The sequence below is a fragment of the Apus apus genome, chromosome 1 (genome assembly GCF_020740795.1).
Source record: "Apus apus isolate bApuApu2 chromosome 1, bApuApu2.pri.cur, whole genome shotgun sequence".
NCBI lineage: Eukaryota > Metazoa > Chordata > Aves > Apodiformes > Apodidae > Apus > Apus apus.
Genome location: NC_067282.1, coordinates 98,054,470 through 98,068,510, shown reverse-complemented (window position 1 = coordinate 98,068,510; position 14,041 = coordinate 98,054,470). Strand labels below are relative to the sequence as shown.

The 14,041-nt window shown below is 41.6% G+C and overlaps 1 protein-coding gene across 3 annotated transcripts in view; it reads right to left on the bottom strand.

Moving 5' to 3' along the window:
• IGSF5 (immunoglobulin superfamily member 5) overlaps nucleotides 1-14,041 on the bottom strand; it is a 40,965-nt gene that overhangs the window by 14,620 nt on the left and 12,304 nt on the right. For all 3 annotated transcript variants that reach the window (XR_007890305.1, XR_007890299.1, XM_051627128.1), the window contains exons 4-8: nucleotides 13,668-13,976; nucleotides 9,227-9,358; nucleotides 8,729-8,753; nucleotides 5,576-5,688; nucleotides 3,724-3,800 (exon numbers count right to left, since the gene is read on the bottom strand). Coding sequence is in view for 1 of the 3 variants with exons in the window: in XM_051627128.1 (XP_051483088.1) it covers nucleotides 3,724-3,800; nucleotides 5,576-5,688; nucleotides 8,729-8,753; nucleotides 9,227-9,358; nucleotides 13,668-13,976 (656 nt within the window). In the remaining 2 variants the exon portion in view is untranslated. The remainder of the gene's footprint in view (nucleotides 1-3,723; nucleotides 3,801-5,575; nucleotides 5,689-8,728; nucleotides 8,754-9,226; nucleotides 9,359-13,667; nucleotides 13,977-14,041) is intronic.

Genomic DNA, 14,041 nt, shown 5'->3' with positions numbered 1-14,041 from the left:
TATTTTCTGTTGTTACCTTTTATAATGAGACCCACCATGTATTTCCAGCTTTTTACCTAGCTGGACAAAAACTTCTGAGGAAATGAAACTTGTGATACAAAGTCTTCCTTAATCCCTCAAATAATTTAAAATTATAACTTTTTACATATGAAACAGAAGGGATCAAATTTGAAGCTGATACCCTTAACAGACACAGGGAGACTGCCTAATGCCTCTGACCACTGCTGAAACTTTCCATGCAGTTTACTCCTGAGAGCGGGAGGAAAAGGCTGTGCAGCACATACAGTTACCTCTGTCCAGTCAAAATGGTAACTTGAAAAATCTCAAGTCACTGTGATTGGCTTGCTTTTCATTTTGTCCTCACATCCACGAGCTTCTTTTAATTTTAAAAATCTCCATTCAAGCTGCTCATATGGACCTATTTTCTTGCCATGTTGCTGTGGTTTATCCTGATCTCATAAGGTGACAAGCAAGCCAACCACAGAAATCTTTACTTCTTTCACCTTGCAGAGATGGAGAGACAAGGCTTTAGGTGTTCAGCCTCTGTGACTCTTTCCATCAGTAGATGGACTTCCCCACACTGCTCCTGAGGGAGGACCTGGGTTCTTCACTCTTTTTGCTTGACCTCCATAGAAGTATTGCAAATACATATCCTCATTTCTCTTGATTTTCCAGGGGGAGAGAGGCAATTTGCTGAAGTCCACCCCTTTATGACCTCCTTCACATGGAAAAAAATTCTCAGTCATTTCTCTTCCTCCTGTTTTTTGTTTTGTTTGGGTTTTTTTTACCCAAATTTCTCATTAAAAATTCCAGAAGAATAAAGTTGAAAAACCCTTGGGAATGTTTCCAGTATCCAGACAGGGAAAGTCAACTAAGAAACACAACTTTCAGTGTTAAGAAAATACAGTGGCAGGAAGGTAGGTGGTTTCTGGAGAAATTGCTTTCTTCAGCTCTAATCAGCAAAGAGTTAAATGGCTTGCTGTCTGATTTCTCCTACTTGACAAGAAATATAACAAAAGTGCACTACAATGTTTATTATGCAATATATTGGCAGCAGTGGCAATTGAGCTTTATTGGAAAGCATCCAGTAATACTTTTTGTCAGAAAACCTCTATTGCGCAGTTAACAGAGGAGGTTACAAATGTAAAAGAAAACCACTTTTCCCAGGAAAAAAAAAAAAAAAAGTTTTACTGTTTGTATATAATGCCATAAATTGACAGGCTGCAAATCCACAATTTAAGGTAAACTCACCAACCTTTAGTGGCTCCTGCATATGCAAAATGGAGCCACCACAATATACTGAATAGCCCTGTTCAAACTGAGAAATACTGTGTTTTCACAAGGCATTTTAGATTGCTAAATATTCCTCCAACATATGAAAAACAGTTTATCTATATTTTTAAAAAATATGTGTTCAGTTAGTGATGCAGCTAGAAGACACCATAACAGACTTGAGCCAAACACTGTCCAGGGGCAACTGGTTTAACAGAAAGGGTTCAACTTTATGCTGTGTGCCATGATGGATTCCAAAGTTTCCCTAGCCACTGATCTGCAAGGGACCTCCAAGGCCATCTAATCAAGCTTTTGACATGGAGGGCTGCACCTACATTTGTGGTTCAGCTTTAATCTGGAGCATGAACACAGTGCTTGTGAACACAGCCTCCTGATGGTCCCCACTCACAACATTACCATTCTCACTGTGGACTTGTCTGACATGACCCATATTGCATACCTTTCAGATGACACCAAACGGCTTAATGCTGCCCAGGGCACAACCAGTGCACATCAACCACCAATGAGCACTGTGTCATGAGCACACAGCTACAGCAAACTAAAGTTATTGCCTCCCACTGGAAAATGCATTAAGGTGGTTACAGGGTCCTCAACACAAGCATTTTTGCTTCTCAGAGTAGACTGTATTGTGCCACATGCCTTGTGCATGTAAACATAGCCAGTGGCTTAAAATCTTGTTCATAAGCCTATCAAACACTGTCTGAAACTGTTGCTTATGGTAATAGATCCACACTGAACCCTCAGCAGTTTTGTACGTTATTTTCAGCTTTGCTTTAATAGTATTTTGTTTGACAAGTCATTAATGTCAAACATTATAACTACCAGCCACAAATACATCACTATCATTACCTTTATTTTTACTGTTATTATTTTGATCATTGTTTTAATCATTGATTGAGTACTTCCTAAATTTCACTGTGTGCCAAAAGAACTAGACATGTTTCTGCTCTGATTTATATGCAATGTCATCCCAAGACAGATTTCTGCTTTGTAGATGTTGAAACAGCTCTTCAAAACTAAATGAGTTATCATTGTGTTGAGGAGTGAGCTCCGTAATGGATTACTGCCACTTTCCCAAGAGAATAATGGCAGAAGCCACCATGGAGGTGCTAAATGTATTTTACAAATACATGGCCTAAATGAAGATTCATGTTGCTGTTGTACTAGAAGGTAAGGCAGCTCAGCATCACCCTTCAGAACTGATGTAGTTGAGAACTGAGCAAGTAGAGGAACAAACACTGAGATCTACTTCTTTACATGTTAGCCATATGGAAAAGGAGCAAAACTCTGGAATGGAATGGGTGTTTGCTGCATGCTTTCCCTTCCAGCATTTACTGCTGAGATACCAAAGATCTCTAAGATCAGTGTAAAGTTCCTGATGGAAGCAACTTCTTCAATGTGGAAATGGAACTGGAAAATGATCCAGAGAAAATGTACATTTATTTACTCTACCTTAATTGGATTTTGTTTGCAAAGGAGCATCAACCTCACCTTCACCAATGCCTCCAACTTATACCCACACTTCCTCCAGTCTGGCAAGTGGGAAGAACAATAAAAACATTGCAGCCCTCCACCTTGGCAAAGGCATCTATATAACAGCTGTCCAAACTTCTTACAGGCCCAGAGCAAAGCAAACCTCCATGTTAGAATGATTTAATGTATAATATACACAGAGGTGAGTTCTCAAAAGCCAAGCCAGAGTTATTCTGGCTGGCCAGGCTGAAAGAATTAATTAAAGGTAATAAGTGAGCTTGTGGAGAGAGAGAAGGAAACTTTTGCATCCCAGAAATTATGAGAAGACAATTGGCTTTATTTATGGGAAGTCTGTCCTAGCCAGTGTATCCACTGTGCTGGCCAGCAGAAAGGCCTAGCTGACATTTGGAGGAAGAAAGATATGGAAAGCAATGGAAAGGAAAGAGCAAACACTGAATGCCTGGCAGAGTTCAAGGGGCAGCTAGATGATGCTTTTGGTCTTATTGTTTAGTTTTAGCTGGTCCTGCAAGAAGCAGGGAGTTGGACTCGGTGATCCTTATGGGTCACTTCCAACTAGAGATAATTCTATGATTCTGTGAGGGGAGGAAGTCTGTGACATTTTAACTTTAGCCTGGGAGGTGGGGAGGAAAATGTAGCAGGTTGCTGAAGGAAAGATGTGACAGAAGCTTTATTAAACATGTCTTCCAAATATCAGCAGTGTTTATTTCTCTCTTACCTCCTATCCCCTCAATCTAAACCTGAGGCTAACACCCAGGGCACTTACTGTTATAATGCTGAAAGGACATTTGACTTATTCATTTACAGGTGTAATTTACTTAAAAATGTGTACCTCCACCCAAAATCTATGTTTGGATGTAGTAAGATACACACTGGGGTGGGGAGATGGAGGGGCAGGAGGAAAGAGGGGGAAAGTCAACATATCAGCATTACAGTTACCTTTGGTACAGAACTGGTATGTAAATCTGCAGCAGAGACAGTGAACTCTGAAGACACTGGGGCAAGAGAAGTAACTCCTGTAACAAGAACATACAAGATTATTGTTATTCAGTGTGATTATTGTTATTCAGTAGCATGAACCACAAGCCATTCAGGAATGAAGCTAAATATTATTTCATAGCATGAGCTAAACTCTAGCTAACTTGTTGGACTAACATGGCAAGTTTTTGTAGTGTGGTGGAGATGGCAGTGGTGACTACTTTGAGAAGAGACCCGGAGCTGCCCCCACATTGGACAGTCAGTTCCAGCTGGCTCAAAGACAAACCTGCTGCTGGCCAACCTCAGTGACATTGGTGTCACCCCTATGATAGTGTATTTAAGAAAGCAGAAAAAATACAGTGAGCAGGAGTTGGGAAGGAGGAGTAAGAAAATGTAAGAGAAACAGTCTTGCAGACACTAATGTGCCAGAGAAGAGATTCCTCTGCAACCTGTGGAGAAGACCATGGTGATGCAGGTTGTTACCCTGCAGCCCATGGAGGACCATGGTGGAGCAGATATCCACCTGCAGGCCATGGAAGACCCCCATGCCACAGCAGGTGGATGTGCTCTGAAGGAAGCTACAGCCTGTGGAGAGTCCACTCTGGACCAGGCTCTGGCAGGAGCCCACACTGGAGCAGGTTTTCTGGCAGGACTTGTGACCCCTTGCAAGACACATGCTGGAGCACTCCATTCCTGAAGGACAACACCATGTGGGAAGGACCCAGGCTGGAGTGGTTCTTGAAGAGCTGCAGCCTGTGGGAAGAACCCACACTGGAACAGGGGAAAAGTGTGAGGAGGAGAGAATGACAGTGATGATGGACTGATTTTGGATGTTATGGACTGATCCTGCCTCCCATTATTCCCCTTCCCCCTGCACTGCTTGTAGGGAGGAGGTAGATGAGCTAGGAGGAAAGTTGAGCCTTCAAAAAGTGGAAGTGGGGGAGGTGTTTTTAGTTTTATTTTTCATTCTCTGATTACTGATGTGTAATAAATTAAACTTCCCCAAGTGGAGTCTATGACAGTAATTGGTGAGTGATCCCCCCCTCCTTGTCTTGACCCACAAGTTTTTCCATCTTGTTTTCTTCCATTGCCCTGCTAAGAAGGGGAAGTAACAGAGCCACTTGGTAAGGATTTCATGGCCAGTTTACTTAATTTTTCTTTTACATTTTATAACTGCTGCATTTAACAATACCTCATGCTCCTGAAACCTTTCTACTGCACGCACTTCTTCACAATTTATTAGTTAGAAATAAAAGGATGTATGCCTGGATTATAGACTCTGCACAATAATTTTATGCCATTAAGTGTTTGATTAAATGTTATGATAATAATGTGGTTGTAAATGCAAGTGGTGGGTAATGATTTGGTGGTGATTTACATTTGCTTTTGAAGAGTCTTTGCGCTTAAGGACTAGAATTGATAATGCCTTAGTCATCACTAAAATTATACTTCTCTCACTGCCTTTTTTTCTTTCCTTTTTTTTTTGTTAGTTGGTGGTGGTGGATTGTTTTTTTTGTTTCTACAGACCAACTCCCACATCTGGCCCCAGAAGATATTTGGAAGAACAGAGGCAAAAAAAGCAAACAAACAAATAAAACCAAACACAGGAATAAAACTAACTTTAACTGCAAAAAACTTTGATGTTTTCTCGATACTTTTGAAGGACCATACTCTAGAAAATAAAGAGTTCTGAAGCCACACACAAGTACTTCACAAAGTATTGTGACATCCTGGAATGTGATTGCTTGACATGTCCAAAATGTCCATGGTAAGAAGCAGTCAGACAATATGTGATGCACTAACTCAGACTTACTTGGGATTTTTTCTATGTTCCACAGTTCCTCCGGAATGTATCCCAGATTCTCACCGCCATGCCTCTGCCTGTTTTCCACATCACCATAGTTTTTCTTCTCAGCTGTAACTTTTCTAGAAACAAAAAGGTCTGTCATTAGAACTTAATAAATGGGAACTCTTGGGTAATAGGCTACAGAGAAAAAATCATATGCCTCACCTCTGAAAAAAAAATAAAATGGTGCAAAACCTATCTGAGCCTTCCAAATAATTAGCTAGTACAAATCTTGTCCCATATAAGTAGTACCTCTGAAATTCTGCTGAGGAAGTTTTCATTAGCTACACTATCAGAAAGCAAGAATATAAGGTGAGTAATCTTCAAAGGGTGAAGACTCTGTTCCGTATCATAGGCTTTATAAGAAATTAATTTTGATGCCTAATTCTGAATTACAGGATATTCAGTGTCCTAATAATGGAACACCAGCTAGGTCACTTATGATAGCTCATCATTTTTGCTATTTGATCCCCCTCTAATTGCAAAAAAATAAAAAGCATGTTATCTCACATCACCACAGATGGCTCCTGAGGGATTCATCTGTACTCTCCAAAGTTAACCTTTCACTTTGAAATTTACTTCACAAGTGAGCATAACCACAGTGAAGCTGACAGAACTACCATGGTTAAAATTACACATCTCTGAATTAGCAGAATGGTGACCTGATTGCTGAACAGAGAGAAAAGAGGAAAACACTTATGCTAGCAGAGATGCTACTTTTCATCTGTTCCTACCATGGACTCCTCTCTGGGATAGTCCCAGGTCCACCTTTGCCTAGGTTTCTGGTGTGGCAAGCACAAATTGATGGCAGGCCTATGGCAAGCCAGGCATTTGACAGGGAAGAGGGAAATCTTCTCGGTTAGCAATGCTTGTGGAAACTGCTGAATTTACTTTTTTATGTTTAGCAGGAATTACTTTGCAGTCCTGTAGAGTTCCAGATGAGCACAACTGATGCACACATAAATCTAAGTAGTCAGCTATGACTATATCTTTTAGGAGATAAACGTGTTAGATACCACTAAGAAACTTGTCGTGGTTGGTAGAAGACAAGAGTAATTGTTTAGGAATACCACCTCCACACATTACATGATACTGTGGTGTATATTTTATCTGATCCTTAGATCTCAACAAAGTCAGTGTAGTAGTCAAACCAAAAGCAGCTACAAAAAAAGTGTGGGAGGTACAGAAAGTTAGCCAGCCAAGTTAAAAATAATGTGGGAAGTAAAAAATTATGTCCTTGGTCTCAACACTTCTTCACTACTATTACAACACAGCTTCAAAATCTAGACAATCATAATTATTTTTATGTCAGGTAGGTTCCCCCCAAGAAAAAAACACCAAACCTACAAAATCTGGGAGTGATTGTAAATAATTCCTGTGAAATCAGTGTCATTGTTTACACATGCTAAAACTTTGCAAAACTGAACACTGAGTTTTTAAGTCCAAGCTGAGCCATAGGGCCTGGACTCAACCCAGTGCTTAAGTACTTGCTTAATAGTTTCTTTAACTTTCAGAGTGTAAGCAACAGTTATGAGGTCAGCATGACAACTCCTGTTTAAACTTTTTTGGAAAATAAGAACCTGACCGTACTGAGATCTGAAAGCACATATTTGCTCATGGAGATAGAATGGTATTTGCCCAGACAAGATTCAAAGACACAGGAGGAAAGAAAGTACTGTGCAGACCTACATCAGTGAGGTGGAGTCCAAGGAACACTACAGAGCCAGCCATACCAGTCCCCACTGCTGGGCAGACACTTCTCTGCGTGTTCAGTTGATTTTTGTCTTAGCAGGGTTGACCCTTGCAGAAGGTTTTCAGCAGAGCCAAGTTAGAATCCTAGCAAAAAGGCTTCGTAGGACTTTTTTCATAGCAAAACTCATATGCAAGTTGTGTCTGCTTTTGGCTGCCCATTCCCTACTGATTTAGTCCTGCCTCATTTATAAAGCTGCCCTTGGTAAAAGGATCAATTTAGCATGAGAAACGAAGAAATCACGTGGACGTTTACTGGTATGGCATGACATAACTGAAGCATCATTTCCTCAGGAGAAAACTGTGTTTACCTAATTTCCTTATTTTGTTTCGTATCAACCAAGTGCTCTCTATAAATGGGAATCTGTCAACAGACCTTCACACAATGTCCCCATTAGAGGCCGCTAATGAAGGCAGGTATCCCTGCGGAGTGGGGCACCGCGGTGTAACGCTCGGTCAGCGCGTTAGGAGACGAGGAGTTAAAAGCCCCACAAACGGAGGCACAGGCTGAATTTCCAGTGCTCCCTGGAAACTCAGGAAAAAAAAAAAAACCAAAACAAAACAACAAAACAACAACTCCAAATAACCTCGCTGACGTTGCTGTCACAGCCGCCCTGGCGCCGGTAAATCAGATTTTAATGCTGATAACCACCGGCTCACGATTCCTAAGGCTTTCCGACGCAGTGCAACAACGTGCCTGCCCCTCCGTACCCCAGCGCGCCCGGGGGTCCCTCGGCGAAGCGCTGACACTCATCCTCGGGGCAGCTTCACTTCCTGCTTTAGCCATTATCAGCCTAGCGCTAGCGAACCTTACAAGAGCCGGGGACACGGTCCGAGCCGCCTGCCACCCCATCCAGCCCGCAGCCCGTCGCCCCCGGCTCCGGAGACCGCCCCTCGCCCCCCGCCCCCCGCAGCCCCGCCGCGCTGCCGGGCTCGCAGCGCCCCCCGGTGGCGGCTGCCGGCAGCCAGCCCGGGGCAGGCGGGGCTCCTCTCCAGCCTCCCCGGGGGCGCGGGAGGTTTTGGAGGACTCGCCTCGCCCCTCAGCTTCGCTGGGAGCGTGTCTGCAGTTTGCGAGCTCTGTGCTTGCCGAGTCACGGGCAGGATTTTGGGTCTTTTCGCCCACTTCGTGGTGGGGGCGGAGTTCACAACGTGCTGCGGCCCTCGCTTTTCCCCCCTCTTAAAGTCAGTTCCCTCCCCCGCATGCTGTCTTCCCTTCCCATGCCGGGCCAGGTCACACAGCAGGGAGGCAGCCACACATCCTGGGAGTGCTGGACAGCTGGGCATGGGAAGCGACACAACCCTCTCACCATCCTGCAACATCCTGGAAGAGTTCAGATAAAAGGAAAAATCCTCCCGCCTCATCCAGCTTACCTGATTTCATCTTGATACGTTGATTCTAGGAAAGAAAAAAGAATGCATTTAAAATGCAAGAAAATAAAGTGTGATACTATAGAGCTCCTCTACCACAGGGGCATGTATCTCTCCTCCCTGTTCATAAAATTGTGCAACGTCCCCGTAGAGCAGCTTACAGAGAAACTGGAAACGAGGCTTAGAGCCCTGAAGGTTTGCTTCAACAAAGAACCTCAGCATAGGAACAGAATGCCATCGGAAATTAACTCCTGAAACACATGACCCCCTTGTAGTTAAGGTCAACAGTTGACACTGATTACTTTGGAACCAATTTATAAGAGATGTACAGCAAGGTGAAAGTAAGGAGCATCCTAACCGTGTCATGGCTAAGAGCAGGATCTCTCTGCTCACCCTTCTGCTTACAGGTCCTTGCACGGCACCAGAGCTGACACAACTAGGAGAATTACACCTAATGGAAGATCATTTTAATGTATAGACCAACTGTGAAGCTCTACTCACCTTTCTTCTTTAGGCAGCAGCAGCGAACAACAACCACAATAATAACGATCAGAAGAACAATACCAAGTACTGAAAACACAACTGCAAGTACAATAACCCTCGTGCTTCCGCTGTCTTCACTGTATTCATTTTCTGTTAAATTAAATTAAATGGAAAAATATTGTACTATCAGAGCCTCAAAACATCCTTTTCAGAACATGTATCTCTTCTGTGATAAGATATTAAATGTTTGTTGATTATTTAACAGGGAGTCTGTGTTTTCCAAATGACAGACTCTGTATTTACACATAGTGTCCAAAATTTAAAAATGTTTCCACATGCAAATTCTTCATTGCAATTGTAACTTTTTCAACAGCTACTTCTCTTCAGAAAAACACAGGCCTGCAATCTTCTAACCTAAACTAAATTTTGTGTATGTGCTGGACCTCCCAACATCCTCTGGAGACATTTGAGTTTGGGAAGAAGTTTTGAGATTTGGTTTACATGTCTATACTGCAGATATTAAGTGTCTTGCCCAGCTGCTCTTTTCAGTGAAAAGAGGTATTTTGGGCTACAATTCATTTGGCCAAATGTGTATTTGTCCCTTTGGATGAACAGCTCTGAAGAAGTGTCTGTTTCTCTCTACAAATCACAGCAATAGTCACAGGTGACTAGTACAGACAGAGATCTCTAGCCAGTAGATAAGATTTTCTGATAAATTGGATTTTGGGATTTCTCCCACTGATTTCAGCAGGTGTTTGACTTTGGGACATACTTGGTAGGGCATCTGTTATCCACTTTAAGAGCAGCAAATAGCAAAACCTGTAAAAAGTCTCAGTGTTTGGGAATATGCAGCTACTGACATCTTCACTACTGACATTCTCACATTCACTTATTCTTTTGTCTTTGTTGTAGTCTACAGAGTTAAATGAGGTAATTTCAATATAATTCAGTATCTTGATGAAATTGGTTGCTATGACCAATTTTCCAACAGACCTTACATGTGCACAGAATTTTAAAAATACCCTGTATTTCTCATACAGTTGGATTCACAAAACATGCCACAGGAGTTTCAACATACCTAAAATATGAAAGGTAACTATGTAGCCATAGGGGAAAGCTTACCCTTAGTGTGAAGGGAGGAGCTAAACACATCTGCACTGGCCCATACCTCCAGTCTGGCTGCCACACCAAGGTATTTCACTCCCTGTCAGGTTCAGGTTACTTGCCAAAAGAGGTTCTATGGAGCTGAAGCAGGTAGGACAGGATACAGCACAAACATGCCTGATACTACATCATTTTAGTTTCTCTCCAGTTTTGGATGATCCAGAAAGAAACTGGAGCTGACACCAGCAGTATGAATGCAGGAGCTGACAGCTCAGCACACAAGTAGGAGTGCAAGAGAGGGGCACTAAGGCATGAGGGCGTTAAATCCCTTTTGGCTGCATTAGTAAATCCACACCAAGTTATGTGAGGTGCTTAGGGTGGACAAAACCACTTCCTCATTCTAGAGGGCCCATCTGCTGCTATTCTGACCTCTGGCGCCTCCCAAATCTGCCCAAAAAATTTACTTGGGCAAAGTATCTGAAGAAAAGGGGATTTTCCTTGGCACATGCAGGTGACCAAGGAGAAATGAGAGACTGGGAAAAGATGCACATTGCTTTTTGGATACTTCAGAGCTTTCTGGCTAACTTAAAAAGAAAAGGAAGACCAGGCTCAGGGTAGATTCCCTATCTTCATCTTCTGCAGGTCAAAGGCCACATGAAATCAACACTGATGCCAAAGAGATCTTGGGCCCAGCTAAGGGACTCTGCCATGGACCCCATTTTCCAGTAACAGCTCTGTGAATGCATCTTCTGAGATAACTCCATAGGAGTTTCCAAATCTAGGACTCAGCCAAACACACTGTGAGGGAGACAGCTCTGGTGGAGGAGTGACTGACATAAAAGTACATCACCTTATATGGAAAGGTCTGAGATTAAGACTGACCTAGAGATGTGGGAAGGTAAGACATTTGTTGACCAGGAGAGGGTTGGCTGAAGAGAGCTCAGATTTTTGGCTGCAGTCCTTATGAATAGACAGGTATTCCTTGTGAGGGAGGGACATGGAGGAATGTAAATCCTCAAGCTTTTTTAAATGAAGGCTGAAATTTTTATTTGGGAAGGACTCCCTAGATGTTTGAAGTTATATTCTTTCCTGAAAACAGCTAGCTAAGGCTGAGCCTGTATATGAAAATCCAGACAAGCTCTGAGATTTCAAGAGTGATATATACATTATACATCTTTCTCTGTCGTAAATGCCATGTCTTTATTTCATTATAATGATTTAAAGACTTCATATTCTCACATCATGACAAATTTTGAGTGTCTGCTGCTGCACAACGATTTTTCCAAAGAGAAATGAATGACAGTCCTATACAGTCACTAAATACACTAATTGTGCTTCATGACATCTGTTTTTCTCCCCTTCTGATTTACAATGAGTAGCTATGGCAACTGAGGGTGGATACCTCAGTACTTCACAAATGAGTAGGCAGGGGAATCAATTAATTTCCTCAGGATAGTTCTATTTTGCTCAATCAGTAATTAGAAGCAATACGACTGTAAAAAAAAAGTCATATTAAGGATAGTGAAATGACCTTTTTCAACTGTATTACAAAGCAAGTACTTCTGAAAAAGGCTCACCAATAATGACTCATAAGGCACAGTTACTCAGCCTCCTCAGTTGTTTATATGTTGAATCTTCTATACTAAGCCCCTCATCAATCCACTATAAGGTGTCTTTGTGTGTGCCATATTCACCCATTACAAAACGAAAATCAGTTTATCAAGAGAAGCTGTCAGCATGATTATATAAGCTCATTATGCTCACCACATCATGAAAAGAATCATAGTTTTGAGGCCCTACTCTGTGCAGAAGACAGCTGGCGATGCATAGACCCACTGCAAAAAAACCCAAAACCAAATAAACAAACAACTAAACTAAAACCAACCAATTCCATGTAGCCTATGCATTTGCCATACCACAGGATAACGCAAATAAAAGGACATAATTGTAGGGTAGACTATGTCACCACAGGTGACAGTGTACTTATATCCAGCAACTTCAACTCCTTTTCATACAATTAGTGCTTCAAGTTTAATTTCTCCTGAGATTTCTCTGCCTAATAGTTGAGATACTTGCCAAATCCCAGCAGATAAATTGTCTGGTATGGTCTCCTTCAACTGCATTAAACACTACTAACTCACAGGGAGATAATTCCTCTTACTTGCTCTTTTTGTGTCATGGTTTGGAAAAGAAAAACATGATTCATAGGATTGTTAGATTATGAGGTAGAATTGTAGTGGATCCCACTTGCTTTGATCAGATAAAATCACCCTTTTCCAGATAAATCTCCTAATACTGTGAATGTGCTAAATTAAGGAATTTATTTTCATAAGTTGTCATAGAGGCCAAAGATTAGCAGCATTACAAGAAATGCTGACAACTTTTGTGGAAATATTTAGGGTTATCAAAGGTCTAACTGTTCTTGAGAAATTGACTCAACATACATGCTTGGATTAAAGTGATCTTGAATTTCCTTAAATAAAAGGCAATAAAAAGCAACCAAATGCACTGTCCAAAGACTTCCACATATGTTGCTGCAGGACAAATTTTACCTTCCATTAAGATGTGAAAGAGACCATACCAGGAAGAGAAAAGCAGGCCAAATAACTCTTTGGTCTCAGTAGACTTTGGGATAAAGCCCATGACACACAGCTTCTTTTGATGACCTGATCTTTGGTCTGTAATAGCTGAATACACTATGTGGAAAGGAATTCTTATAGTAGATTGATGATAGATATTATTGGTACAGAAGTTCCTACATATAAATGCTACCATCTGCAATTAGGTGACCACTTCAGTGAAGCCCTGGGGATATTAACACCATGCTACAACAGCTACATCACACCTGATCACAGCTCATGTGGAGAACTTTCTATTTTTCATCTGAAGTGCTAGTACAGAATCTATTCTGGGTTGTGTGTGGAAACTGGGAGTAAAATCCAAGGGGGGTTTCCAACTCAGGGTTTGGCTTTGAGTAAATGAGGTAGTAAATAAGTTATTTACACATGGCAGGCATGGCGTAATCAGATATTTAACATCTAAATTCATTAGATGTGTACTTGGTCAAGGAAAAAAAGCCAGTTTCTTAGCAGCGAGTCCGTAGCAGGAGTCAGTGGCAGGTGTACTGCTTTGTTCATCTTGTTCAGTCCTAAGCTGGACTTTGTGGTTCACTAGACTTGTATCAGTTGTCTCACAAATGTGAATTTAACCCTACTCACGTATCAGGTTGTGACTGCTGCGTCTTTGCACATCTCATACTATTTAATTTGCAAATAAAAGACTTCAAAATAAAGCAAAACAAAAAACACAGTTCTAAGAAAACAGTATAAGCAGAGTAAAACAAATATTCACTTACCCATAGTAGAGTTGACAAAAATAACAGTTACACTTGCATTTTGAGGGCTAGGGAGTGCTTCTATGTCAGCTAAACAAGTCAAAATCTCAGTATCCGTTGGAGTCAAAGTTAGGATGCTCAGGGCATTGTGGAGGTCATCAGATCCTTGACTTTGCTGGGTAACATACCTCGACTTATCAATGAAAGAGTCATTTGTCATCCAGGTAATGTCTGGAGCTGGAGACCATCCTGAGGCTTCACAAACAATGTCAACTGTTTTGTTCTCTTTTACTGTTAAGGTGCTATTTTTGATTAATAAAGATCCATTAACTGTGGGAGGCAAAAGATGTTTTGTTCCTTCAGAACAGGCTGCATTGCTTTCCTACTGATAGTTT